Source organism: Engraulis encrasicolus, chromosome 4 (genome assembly GCF_034702125.1).
Source record: "Engraulis encrasicolus isolate BLACKSEA-1 chromosome 4, IST_EnEncr_1.0, whole genome shotgun sequence".
Classification (NCBI taxonomy): Eukaryota; Metazoa; Chordata; class Actinopteri; order Clupeiformes; family Engraulidae; genus Engraulis; species Engraulis encrasicolus.
In genome coordinates this window covers 14,243,491-14,255,722 of record NC_085860.1, presented here as the reverse complement: position 1 = coordinate 14,255,722, position 12,232 = coordinate 14,243,491, and the positions used below count along the sequence as shown (strand labels likewise).

Below are 12,232 nucleotides of genomic sequence, written 5' to 3'. Positions count from 1 at the left end.
TTTTCAAGCTTTTCCAAAAAACATCAGAGCACGTTAATCATCACGGTCATCATCATCACTGTCATTTCCATGATGCGGTGATGTGATGTTTTGTTTTTTTTGTTCCGCATCTGTCAGTCATGATAATGGAATAAATAGACTGCAGAACAATAAACCACCTGCTGTTATTGTGGAGGTGCACGGACTACCTGCACTCAACACCTTGGAGAGTTAGAGAGAGAACAAAACACTCGCACATGAATGGAGGCCATTTTGTATTATTGTTGTACAGCATATGGACAAAGGGTTGACAAAGTCACGTGGGGATTAAAAAAAGAAGATATTACTGTAGATAAGCTTTGCTAGACTGGCTATGTACTGTATGTCTGTCATGTCACACAGTTGAAGACAACAGTAACTGTCCATACAGGCTCTTGTTCTGCACAAATAATTAAAATGCAGATGTACAGAACATCTCCTATGAGAAACAGATGTCATATGCTGTGTGGTTGTCAAAATGGTGCATGATGTTCACTTCACAGCTGCTCTGTAACAGCTCTGTGTGCAATTCCTCCTCCTGTGACAGTAATGCAAATAGGGAACATTCTGTTGTGAATATCTCATCCTCTAAATATTAATGGCTCGTGGCCCTACTGTGGCTCGATTCTGGCCCGGGTCTTTTGCCGACCCTTCCCCGTCTCTCTCTCCTAAACGTTTCCTTTTTCTCTCTCAAACTGTACTGTCACTAACAAAGTCTGAAAGACCAACAAATATATAATAAATAAATGGCTCGTTATATGCTCTGTGCTTGTGTGTGTGCGTGTTTGTAGACGGAGCCTCCCAGTCAGCAGCACGTCCTCATCCAGAAGGAGCTCTGGAGGATCCAGGACGTGATGGAGGCACTCAGCAAGAACCGGCCGCAGAGGAACACAGACGGCACAGGTGAGGCACACACACAAACACACACACACACACACACACAGAGGAACACAGACGGCACAGGTGATGCATGCACACACACACACACACACGCAGAGGAACACAGACGGCACAGGTGAGGCAACCAGGAACGCAGCCTCAGCATATCCACAGAAGAGCATGCACGCCCCCACACACTCACACACACATGCAGACAGGATATGTGTGGCTACCTCCACAACTCTCTTTTTCTCTCTCTGCTCACTCTCTCTGTGTCTCTCTCTCACTCTATTTATCTCACTCCATTTCTCTTTCTCTCTCACTCTCTTTGTCTCTCACACACACACACACACACACACACACACACACACACACACACACACACACACACACACACACACACACACACACACACACACACACACAGAGTGAGCATGAAATAAGCAAGCGCATGTGTGTATATCTTGTCAGCAGTCATCATTACAGGATGGCGTTACCGTTTGCATAAACAGCGGAGGGAACTGGGTCTGTGGTCCATATGTGTTTGGACGAGGGAGACTTGACGTCAGCAGAGACAGAGAAAGCGTATCATACGTGCCTCTGAAGTCTTTGAGCCTCAGCCCCTCACCAGGGCCGGATTAAGATGGCCCGAGGGCCCTAGGCTACAGGTCACTATGGGGCCCCGTGGAAGGTGGATTTTGAGGCAAATTTACATAATAAGAAGATTGTCCTAATTATAAGATAGGAGTTAAGGATAACGTGTCTACCAACTGTACTTGACATGACAGATGGATTTTTCAATATTGCTTCTCGTCACAATTCTTCAATTTTTAACTTTTGGCCTATCCGGGGCCCCTTGACAGGTGGGGGCCCCTAGGCTGCATCCATATCTCGCCTGTGCGTTAATCCGGCCCTGCTCCTCGCGTCCTGTCCTCACCTGGCAGCTCCGCTCCCCAGCGCTGCCCACTGGGAGACGCCATCATGGAGATGACGCTGCCTCTTCCTCCACTGCGGCCGGGCTGCTGAAAACAGTTTGTTTTATAGGGGCAGTAAAATCTGGCTTGTAATTGCGGGGATCGTCTTCAGGCAGTGAAATGGAACTCATGAGGCAGTTGGGACCAGGCAGGCTTATACTGTATCAGTAACAGTATCAGTATTACAGTGGGCTTTTGGAGTCTTCTTCAAAAACTACATCGAACTACAAACTCATCCTCAATTTTGTACAATGCACATGTAATTGAAACAAGCAATCTTTTTACATTACATTACTTAACATTACACTTAGCTGACGCTTTTATTCAAAGAAACGTACTTATTTTAGATACACCGTATCGGTTACAGTCCTTGGCATAATTGAGGGTTAAGCGCCTGCCTCGAGGGCACTTCAGCTATGGATATAGGTGTAGGGCGGGATTTGAACCTGCAACCCTCTGATCTTAAGTCCACCTCCCTAACCCATTGCCATTTATATGTGTTAGTTTCCTAGATATGCAATAATCTCTTTAAGAGATCAAATAAAGTCAATAAACACGTACTGTGCATGCCTGCCCACTGCCCAGGGGAGAGTTGAGAGTGTGGTTAGTTTTTTTGATTACGGGTCTTGTTTTACGACTTTGATGCCATGTTTGGGTAGTCCTCAGTGCTAATTAAAACATTATTGTAGAAGACGAGCTGACACTCATTTCACACATAACACCTCATCCCTTTCTCTCTCTGTCTGCCTATCTTCCCCCATTACACGCTCACTGCTGCGATTGCTGTTTCTGCCAGCCTTCATAATACAGTCTCCTTGTAAAGCAATCTCATTCTCTATTAGCGTAGCGATATGCAATGTTGTGTTTGCCCGCCTGCCTGCCTGCCTGCCCTCCTGCTGGAGGCTAATGTAGCCCTGTACTGTATACTAGCATCCAGCAGGGCACATTATCAAGACCCCCCTGCAGCAGAGAGAGATTGATGTGGAAACAGCGCGATGCTGTAAGGGAGGAAGAAGACATTGCTGCAGTGTGTGTGTGTGTGTGTGTGTGTGTGTGTGTGTGTGTGTGTGTGTGTGTGTGTGTGTGTGTGTGTGTGTGTGTGTGTGTGTGTGTGTGTGTGTGTGTGTGTGTGTGTGTGTGTGTGTGTGTGTGTGTGTGTGTGTGTGTGTGTGTGTGTGTGTGTGTGTGTGTGTGTGTGTGTGTGTGTGTGTGTGTGTGCGCGTGCTTGCGTGCTTGCGTACCTGCGAGCGTGCGTCCATGCATGTTTGTGTGTGCCCATCTCCTCCCTCAGTCACATTCAAATAACAGTGTGTGTGTGTGTGTGTGTGTGTGCGTGCGCGTGCGCGTATGTGTGTGTGTGTGTCTCTGTATTTTCCCCATCAGGTTTCTTCACCTCTACGCCCATCTCCAACCGTCAGAAGAGTGAGGTAGGTCACATGACGCTGGTGTTCCCGCTCCATGTTAACCGTGTTTATTGTTTCCCGTGTGTATTGTCATCTGTAATGAATGTCATTATCTGATGATGCAGTAATCACTGGCTCTCAGTGGAATGCAGTGAAACTGCTGGGGGAAATAAATGGTCTGTCTGTGACACATGCTTGGTCTATGCTGATGAGTTGTGAATTAAATACACACACACACACACACACACACACACAGGCACACACAAACACACACACACACACACACACACACACACACACAGGCACACACAAACACATACACTCCTTTACCTGTGATTGATAACAAAGGCCTTTTCTGTATGACTGTAATTGCTGTGGCAAGATAAATGTGCAATCTGGTAGCTGCATGCGTGGCAGGCAGTTGCCCGCTGTTTACGGGTGATTGCTTTGTATGCTGTACTAAGATGACTTTGTATAGATATGAGTACAGGTCATGAATATGATATTATTCAGATGAATTCAGCAGAATCTGAGTTGTGTTTTGGAACCTTACACTGTCTTTGTTTTTGAAAATGCTTTTAAACTCTGAACCCCAATGGTGATCATACCTGATTTTTGTATTTTTGTATGTATGCTTTATTTAGCCAGGATTGTCCCATTGAGACTTAAGTCCCTCTTTTGCCAGGGAGTCCTGATCAAAATTTGCAACCTTAAATCCTGTACCCTGTGTTGTACTGTCCAGGATTGCTCATAAATGATCAATGTGTGGGATTTGAATGTTCTTCAATGAGTAGTACGCTGCTTCTGAAAGTGTTTGCTGTTGCCAGTCTGCATTGTTGACCCGATTGCAGGGAACAGCTCCAGACTGATGGATTTTCAGTCACCTCTCTGGTCTAATATGTTCTGCCCTATTACAGTTGATAATGGAAACCACATCCTTTCTTTCCTCTAACAAAAATCATGTCCACATTGCTGCAGTGTATCTTATTCCTATTGCTACTCATGCAAAATTGTTCAGTAGAGCTTGGATTACTTAATTCTGATCATGGAGTAACAGTAGTGTTTCTCGTCTCAAGAAGTGTGTTGTGAGAAATCCGCAGTGATGTAATCAGTGGGCTTATCGAGGCTGTCTTCTTCATCACCTCCTGAGACATCTGTTGGAGCATGCGGCGCTGCAGTGTTGTCTGGCCACAGCTCTGAGTCATTTCCCATCACCAGTCTGCTCTACAGCGTCATCTGCAGGCTGCCTGAGTCATCACATCTGCTATCTTTACCTGCTATCTTTTACCTGCTGCCCCCCGTCTGCAATCACACCTGCTAGTGCTACCTTGTATCTTAACCCACTGCCCCTCTCTACAATCGCACCTTTCACACCTGTGATGTTGTATCTTTGCTCTCTGCCTACCTCGGCATCGCACCGTTTCGGCTGACCCCCTCCCAGCCCCATCAGGAGGACCCCGTGCCCCCGCGACCACCCCTGCCAAGCGCCTACAACCCCAGCGAGCGACCCCCAATCATCCCCCCTCTGCCCTCGCCGAGCGGCGTCCGCACCACGCCCCACCGGCCAGAGGACCGCAAGGCAGCGCAGAGGAACGGAGTAAGCAGACGATGTCACCGCCCCATCACCTGAAGTCATGCCTCCGTTCCTCTCGCTTCATTTCAAAAGCCTCCCATCCCTCCGATCACCTCCTCAGTTTGGTCCCACACACCCACTGCACTGGATTGATTTTTTTTCTCTCTACTTTTCTCTTTTTTGTTGTTGTTTGTTTATTGGATTTTGCTCAGTGTCCCCCAAGGTCAACTTTCCATTGAGTTTGTTTTTTCATCTCCTGCCATTGTGTTCTGGCATCACTTGTTGTGTTTTGTTTGCTTGTTTCTTTGTTTTTAGTTATCTCTGCGGCATGATTTTTGTACTTTTTTTCATTCTCCATTATTTTATCACTTTCTGTGAATCCTGCTATGTATTCGTGGCTTTGTAGTGTGGTATTTAATATCAGTTTTATTGGTGTCAGCCAAAACACCCTGGATAGTGCTATGCCTAAATGGTCATGTTATCATTTTAAGTTCATTATTTGAAATGCTTTGAAAAGAGGGTGTTTTGAAATGAAATGCAAGTCCATTTCTGTATATTTGTGTTTCATTTTTTGGTTTGCATTTACCTTGCATCTGTGTTGTTCATCCATAATCTTGCATCTCTGTGTAAATGTGTGAACTACTACGTGTGAGCGTTGTAACTAAATGGCACCATGTGAACTGTCCGCAGGGTCCTGACTACCGTCTCTACAAGAGTGAGCCGGAGTTGACCACGGTAGCGGAGGTGGACGAGAACGGAGAGGACCGCTCTGAACGCTCCGAACACAGGGACGACCGGGACGGCTCCGGGGCCAGAGGTACAGTGTCATACCGGCCAACACGCTCACAAATCAGGGGTGCATTTCTTGAAACCATAGTTGCTTACCACGTTAGCTACTTTGTTGTTTGGGCAATACAATTTCCCATTGGCAACTACCCAAGTTACTAACTGGTTAGGAACTACGCTTTCGAGAAACACACAACAGATATGGACACATCATGGGTTCATAGAAGCCAACAGGGGGGCCTAAGGGGGTCAGTTGTCCCAGGCCCAGGAAAAGGAGGGTCCCAGAATTTCAGTCCTTATTACATTGTATGCATTGGGTGGGGTACCTTTCAGATGACTGTACTGGACCCGGCCAAAGTGGTCAGCAGCCCTGCCTGTGCTCATATAATGAAAGTCCTGTCAGCTTTTTCTTCCAATCACTCATCTGAAAAACATGGCAACTCTCAAGCACATGACCTTTTATGCAGACAGCTGAGTTTAGAGCACAGATGGAAGGCATTGGCATGCATGGCAGGACCTCTATGTTCTCAAGCTAGCTGGTCCACTTCAAACAACAAACACAATTCTGCTGAGTCGTTAACTAAAGCATTAACTCTGGCTGTGTACTCTCTCGGCTTGGTTAGATGTATTGACTGGCTTGTATTAGTCAGCCCAGGTTCATTAGAGCAGCAGCGGGGCTGTAGGGCCAGTGGCCTCTTAGACCTGTGTGAGTCTGAGTGAGTGAGTGAGCGAGTAGCGCGCGTGCGTGTGCGTGCGTGCGTGCGTGCATGTGTGGTGGAAGAGTGGGCCGTTTTTTATTTTCTCTGTAAGAAATACAACTGTGTGTGTGTGTGTGTGTGTGTGTGTGTGTGTGTGTGTGTGTGTGTGTGTGTGTGTGTGTGTGTGTGTGTGTGTGTGTGTGTGTGTGTGTGTGTGTGTGTGTGTGTGTGTGTGTGTGTGTGTGTGTGTGTGTGTGTGTGTGCGCGCGCGAACGTTCTCTTGTAGGAGAGTTGCAAGAGTCCTCTTGTGCTTGCAATGGGTCTTTGGACACACTCAGAACATGTGAAGAAAGTTTTTCAAGTTCTCTTAAACTTCTGTATGGAGCCTGAGTGGGCTGTATGTTTCTTTCTTCTGTTGCTGATGTTGTTTGCTTGCATGCATTGCAGGCTACCCGGTGGGAATCGTGCCCCCCAGGACCAAGTCGCCCATGCCTGAGTCCTCCTCTATAGCATCCTACGTCACCCTGAGGAAGAACAAGAAGCCCGACCCCAGAGCGGTAAGTGGAAGGCCCACCTGGGAAACTCCAACTCCCCTTGCCACTTTGACACAGCACGCCACAGCACACAGGTGCACATTGCACACACAACGAAATTGCATTTATGCTTCACTCACCCGTGCAAGGGGGCAGCCCCCAAATGGTACCCCAAGAGAGCTGTGCGGCGGGACGGTACTATGCTCAGGGTACCTCAGTCATGTAGGAGGATGGGGGAGAGCACTGGTTAATTACTCCCCCAACCAACCAGGGGGGTCGGGACTCGAACTGGCAACCTTTGGGCTCCAACTCAGATGCCCTAACCGCTTACCCATGACAGCCCTAAGTAAGAGTTTCCTCACGCAGCAGTCCAGGCAGCCCCCACAATGACATCCACACAACCTCAGCCTGCTTCCAGTTACCACTTAATCCGACTGAAGTTTTATAGTTTCTCCAGTCATCCTTATGTCCTAAGGGTGCCGCCGTTTTAGAAATAAACTTGCAGCAGTACAGCACAGCACAGCACAGCAGCGCAACCTATTAGGCAGTAGCCAAAAGAGATGCACGGTTGTCAAGGGCTCTCCCGCTCCATACGGCTCAACAGTTAATTCCTTGAAAGTGTATACTATAAACAAACTGCAGTGGCGCTGCTTTGATTATATTACCATGCAATTGACGCCTGCGCTGCTTTGATTATATTACCACGCAACTGACGCCCGTCAAAACATCAGCCTGGAATATGAGCTCCTGAAACCAGCTGCGCTAATTGTGGAAGGAGTGGTGGCAGTAGTGTGTGTGTGTGTGTGTGTGTGTGTGTGTGTCTGAGTGTGTGTGTGTGTGTGTCTGAGTGTGTGTGTGTGTGTGTGTGTATGTGTGTGTGTGTCTGCGTGTGTGTGTGTGTGTGTCTGCGTGTGTGTGTGTGTGTGTCTGCTTGTGTGTGTCTGTGTGTGTGTGTGTCTGTGTGTGTGTACAAGTGGCTGACATCACTGTTACTGTTGATCAGTTCCAGAGAGGGTGTGGTGGCCATTGGCTCAGTGTTGGACGCACGCTTATGTGGTGGAGCCGTTTATTTCTGGAGTAGCCCTTGTGTGTTTTAGTCTACTGACTAAATATGGCGGAGAGGGAGAGGGAGGGGGGGGGAATGCACATGTCTCCCGCTCAATGACTCATCCTCTCCAGAGAAGTCTTATTTTCTATTAAGAAGTAAAGGGGAACTAGCAAGCCTTTACTTAGAAACTCTCTACTCTGTCATTATGGATGTCCAAAGCCCCAAGTCTCCTCGCTCGTAATCACTTTTTCATTCGTTCATTTTTTTTCTTAGATTGCCCACAGAGACTGATTGTGTCCTTTTATTTGGTTGTGCAATTTGCATTTTTTGTACTTGACTTTTCTTTGCTCTGCAGTGAAGAGTCGTGAAGTAGCCCACAGTGTTTTAATGGAGTTTTTTATTTTACATTCCAGGAGCTTTTACTGCAGAGTGAGACCACAGAAGGGGTATAAGTCAGCCAGCATATCTCATGATATTATTCATATTCATCATACTTATATGCTACTTATTTGTATGTGTGGATAATCTTGTATGTGTGTATGTAATCTGCATATGTTAAAGGCTTAATGCACATCTTTCTCAGTCTATGCATGAATACAGTAACATTTTAATAATATTAATCATAATAATAATCTTAATTAAGTATGTTTTTCTGTCTGCATATACTGTACCTGTCTGTTTGCGTGCGTCTTTGTTTGGCTGTGTGTTTGTAGCTGCCAGCTTGAAGTCCTAAAAGTCATAAAAAGCAGGTGAAACTGACAGGTCACAAAACTAACCTGTCTGTCTGTCTGTCTGTCTTTCTGTCTTTCCTCCCTCAGGAGCGTCCGCGTAGTGCGGTAGAGCAGCTGTGTGCGACGGCACCATCACCGTCGGCGACAGCATCACCGGACTCCAGCAGCCGTCCGCGCATGAGCGTTGAGGAGCAGATGGAGCGTATCCGGCGGCACCAGCAGGGGGCGCTGAGGGAGAAGAAGAAGAACCTAGCCGTGCTGGGAGGAGGCAGCGGCAGCTCCGTGAGCCAGGACAACTCCCCCTCGCGCAGCCCCTCCTTCAACAAGGAGAACCCCTTCCGCGCCATGCTCGCACGGGTACGCTACAGTGGATACACACCTACAGTGCAGTTGACCTCCTCCCTTTCCATGATCCTCTCTTTGCCTGGAGTCCTCCTCATTTTCTTGAGGACTCCAGGCTCTTCTATTAGGATGATTTCTCTCCTGAACTCCTGAACCAGCTTCTTGGTACACCCCCCAGGTCTGTTGACCAGGCTTGTTTTTCCTCGTTTTCTGCAGCAGCCTTCCCAGACGCGGCATCAGCGTGACGAGGGTTTCTGCACGGACCTGCAGGAGCTGGAGGCGTCCCTGAGGGAGCAGGAGGTGGTGGAGGATCACATCAGCCCGGCCGAGGAGATCGCACGCCTCAAGGAGGCCCAGGTGGACCCAGAGCACTTCAACATGGACCGCGAGGTAAAGACGACCAGGCAGGCACAAAGTCAATGTTGCCTCAGAGTTATTGTTCATTAATAATAATTGTATTTATACAGCACTGTATCATACAAGGCATGCAACTCAAAGTGCTTAACAAATGGGAAAAAAGCATCCTAACATCCTAACTTAACACCAGGTAACTATACTGGTCTACAGTTATTATAGAGTGTTCACCATCCTCTCTTCTGCAAAGTAAAAGTAGAAGTAAACAATAGAACCTGCCATAGTTTCCTCCCAACACATGTAACTTAACAATGGGTATGGTCTACATTTATTATAGAGTGATGATGATACCTAATTCTGCACTAGTTGGATCAAATTTGAGGGTTTTCTTTTAGTTTTTTTTTCTGTAACAATAACGTTTAGCCACCTCATTGGGTACAATGGAATAACTGGTGTGACGGCTACGTATTGTCAACACTATGTCCTGTTGTTGTACTTAAACCATAAAAGTACTTCCACTTTATTTTTGGTCTCCTCTGGAGTTATCGTTCATTTACTATCCCCTCTCCCTCTCCTCCCTTCTCTCTATTCCATCCCCCCCCCCCCTCAACATGAACTTTGAGGAAGCCAGGGAGTCAGTCAGCTAACACCACTGGGAGTCGCAAAGCTAAACTGCTTTCTCACAGTTTATTAGTCATCAGTCCCTCTCCTCTCTCTCTCCTCATCTGTAGCTAGCTATTGTTCTTTCCTCTCTGTCTGCCTTTCTTTCCTCAGCCTCCCTCTCATTTACACTCAGTCTTATCTCAGAATCCGCCACCTCTGGATGTCATTAAGTCAGCACTTCCTCTGCATTATTGTTCCAGATCCCCTTTCACCACCCTCCTCTTTCTCTCATCTTTTGATTTGTTTTTTGTCTATCTCCCTGAGGATGCGCTCTCTCTCTCTCTGTCTCTCTCTCTCTCTCTCTCTCTCTCTCTCTCTCTCTCTCTCTCTCTCTCTCTCTCTCTCTCTCTCTCTCTCTCTCTCTCTCTCTCTCTCTGTCCATCCTCCCCCTCATTTACACTTACCTCATTGTTTGCTCTCCTCCTTCCTCTCTCCTCTCTCCTCCTGCAGCTGTCTAAGCCAGAGAAGGTGGTGATCCCGGAGCGCTACATGGAGGCCGACACTGAGGAGGTGCTGAGCCCCGAGCAGGAGGCCGATAAGAGGAAGAAGGTCGACCGCATCAAGGCTCTCATAGCCAAAAACAGGTGAGTCTAACCCCTAACCCCACACTGTACTTTTTTATCGCATTTTTTAGATTTTTATTTCTATTTTTATTTCTTTTTCGACTTTAGTGATGATAGGACAGTGTGAGGGGTGGCCAGGAAGGGAACAGGGAGTGAGACTGGGAGGGGTTGGCAAATGACCCGGGCCGGGAATCGAACCCGGGTCAGCCGCATGGCAGACGAGTGCCCTACCAGTTGGCCACAGCAGGGCCCATACTTATTGTATTTGCAGGCAGGGAAGCCGACAGGGGGGACAAAGGGGTCCGTTGTCCAAGGCCCAGGGAGAGAGGGCACCCAGAAATTGGGTCCTCATTACATTGTATTGCATTTGTTGGGGGGGCCCTTCCAGATGACTTTGTCCTGGGCCTGTCCAAAGCTGTCATCGACTCTGTTTGCAACTAATGTAGCAGCTATTACATAACCCTTATTGTACCCAGAGTGCACCTCTCACAAAGGTGAGCCCTTCACCTACTCCTGCAAGCGTGTGCTTTTGTCAGATAACTCTGTTATTTTTATAGAGAGCTTACAAGCGGAGAACAATCTTTGCCCCCTGCCCTGATGGTGCTTAAATGAAAGGCCCATCCATTGAGCCGTCGCCCTTGGGTTTCTATGAGGCTGTACCGTACCGTATATGGGCAGAGGCAGATGGTCTATGCAGCTCAGACTCTGTTAGAGGTCTTATTTACCCCCCAGTCTGGAGGTGCTGTGGGCTGCGAGCAGACGACTGCATCAGACCCATGCAGAGAGAGTCTCGGAGAGAGAGAGTCTGCTGAAAGCTATAAAAGTGCGAGTGGGAGAGAGGGGGGAGTGAGAGAAAGCGATTTGATGGAAGGTGCTATTAGTGGACGGTGAAAGGAAGTGAAAAAACACTCTCTTCCTCTCGTCTTCTGCTCCCTCCTTCCTTCCTCTCTCTCTCTATACAGTATATCTCTCTTTCTCCCTCTCTCTCTCTCTCTCTCTCTCTCTCTCTCTCTCTCTCTCTCTCTCTCTCTCTCTCTCTGTCTACCGTTTTTCAGTGATATTTGCTTTCAGCTGAGAGGAGGATATAAGTATATGGGGGAGGAAGTGACCTGGCTCAGAGCCACAGGCGGCGCGGCGATGTCACTGTGACATTTACAGCGGCAATCTCAGCGTCTGCAGAGGATGTCTGTCTCTGAAAGCAACTTTGAAACGCTGGCTAGGGTTGGCTGACATTATTGTGAGCGCTGTATTTGTGTGAGGCTTCTGAGAAATGCCGCATTTCACTGCCTGGTCATGACACATGGCTGTCACGTAGACTTGCTAATGCGCACACATCCACAGAAGCAGACTTCACTCAAAAGTGTCACATTGTCTTCTGTAGCTCGTAGAGAAGTGAGTTCTCTCTGCAGCTCTGTTTGTCCACTAAGCTTTTGAATTATTTAAAAAAATATTCTTCTTTTTCTTTATGCAGTAGTGTTGCTGTTGCCCTTCATCTGTTCGGTCACCCACCACTGTGTCTACATTTTGTGTGTGAGAGCGCTTGCACCTTGTGTGTGTTAATAACCGCCTGTAATTTTCCTTGTCTGTCCATTGTCGGCATGCAGAACACACACTCACTAATGGGTCAAAGGGGCTAGTGAGTTGGTCTTTTCTACCAGCCAAACTGA

At 47.6% G+C, this 12,232-nt stretch overlaps 1 protein-coding gene across 8 annotated transcripts in view; it reads left to right on the top strand.

Moving 5' to 3' along the window:
• Nucleotides 1-12,232, top strand: part of LOC134447334 (pleckstrin homology domain-containing family A member 5-like) — a 159,379-nt gene that overhangs the window by 142,377 nt on the left and 4,770 nt on the right. For 5 of the 8 annotated variants that reach the window (XM_063196751.1, XM_063196750.1, XM_063196748.1 and 2 more), the window contains 8 exons: nucleotides 810-921; nucleotides 3,255-3,298; nucleotides 5,538-5,664; nucleotides 6,779-6,888; nucleotides 8,326-8,358; nucleotides 8,731-9,000; nucleotides 9,202-9,375; nucleotides 10,453-10,586. In XM_063196751.1, the coding sequence (XP_063052821.1) occupies nucleotides 810-921; nucleotides 3,255-3,298; nucleotides 5,538-5,664; nucleotides 6,779-6,888; nucleotides 8,326-8,358; nucleotides 8,731-9,000; nucleotides 9,202-9,375; nucleotides 10,453-10,586 (1,004 nt within the window). The remainder of the gene's footprint in view (nucleotides 1-809; nucleotides 922-3,254; nucleotides 3,299-5,537; nucleotides 5,665-6,778; nucleotides 6,889-8,325; nucleotides 8,359-8,730; nucleotides 9,001-9,201; nucleotides 9,376-10,452; nucleotides 10,587-12,232) is intronic. The other 3 variants (XM_063196753.1, XM_063196747.1, XM_063196746.1) reach the window with 2 other exon arrangements.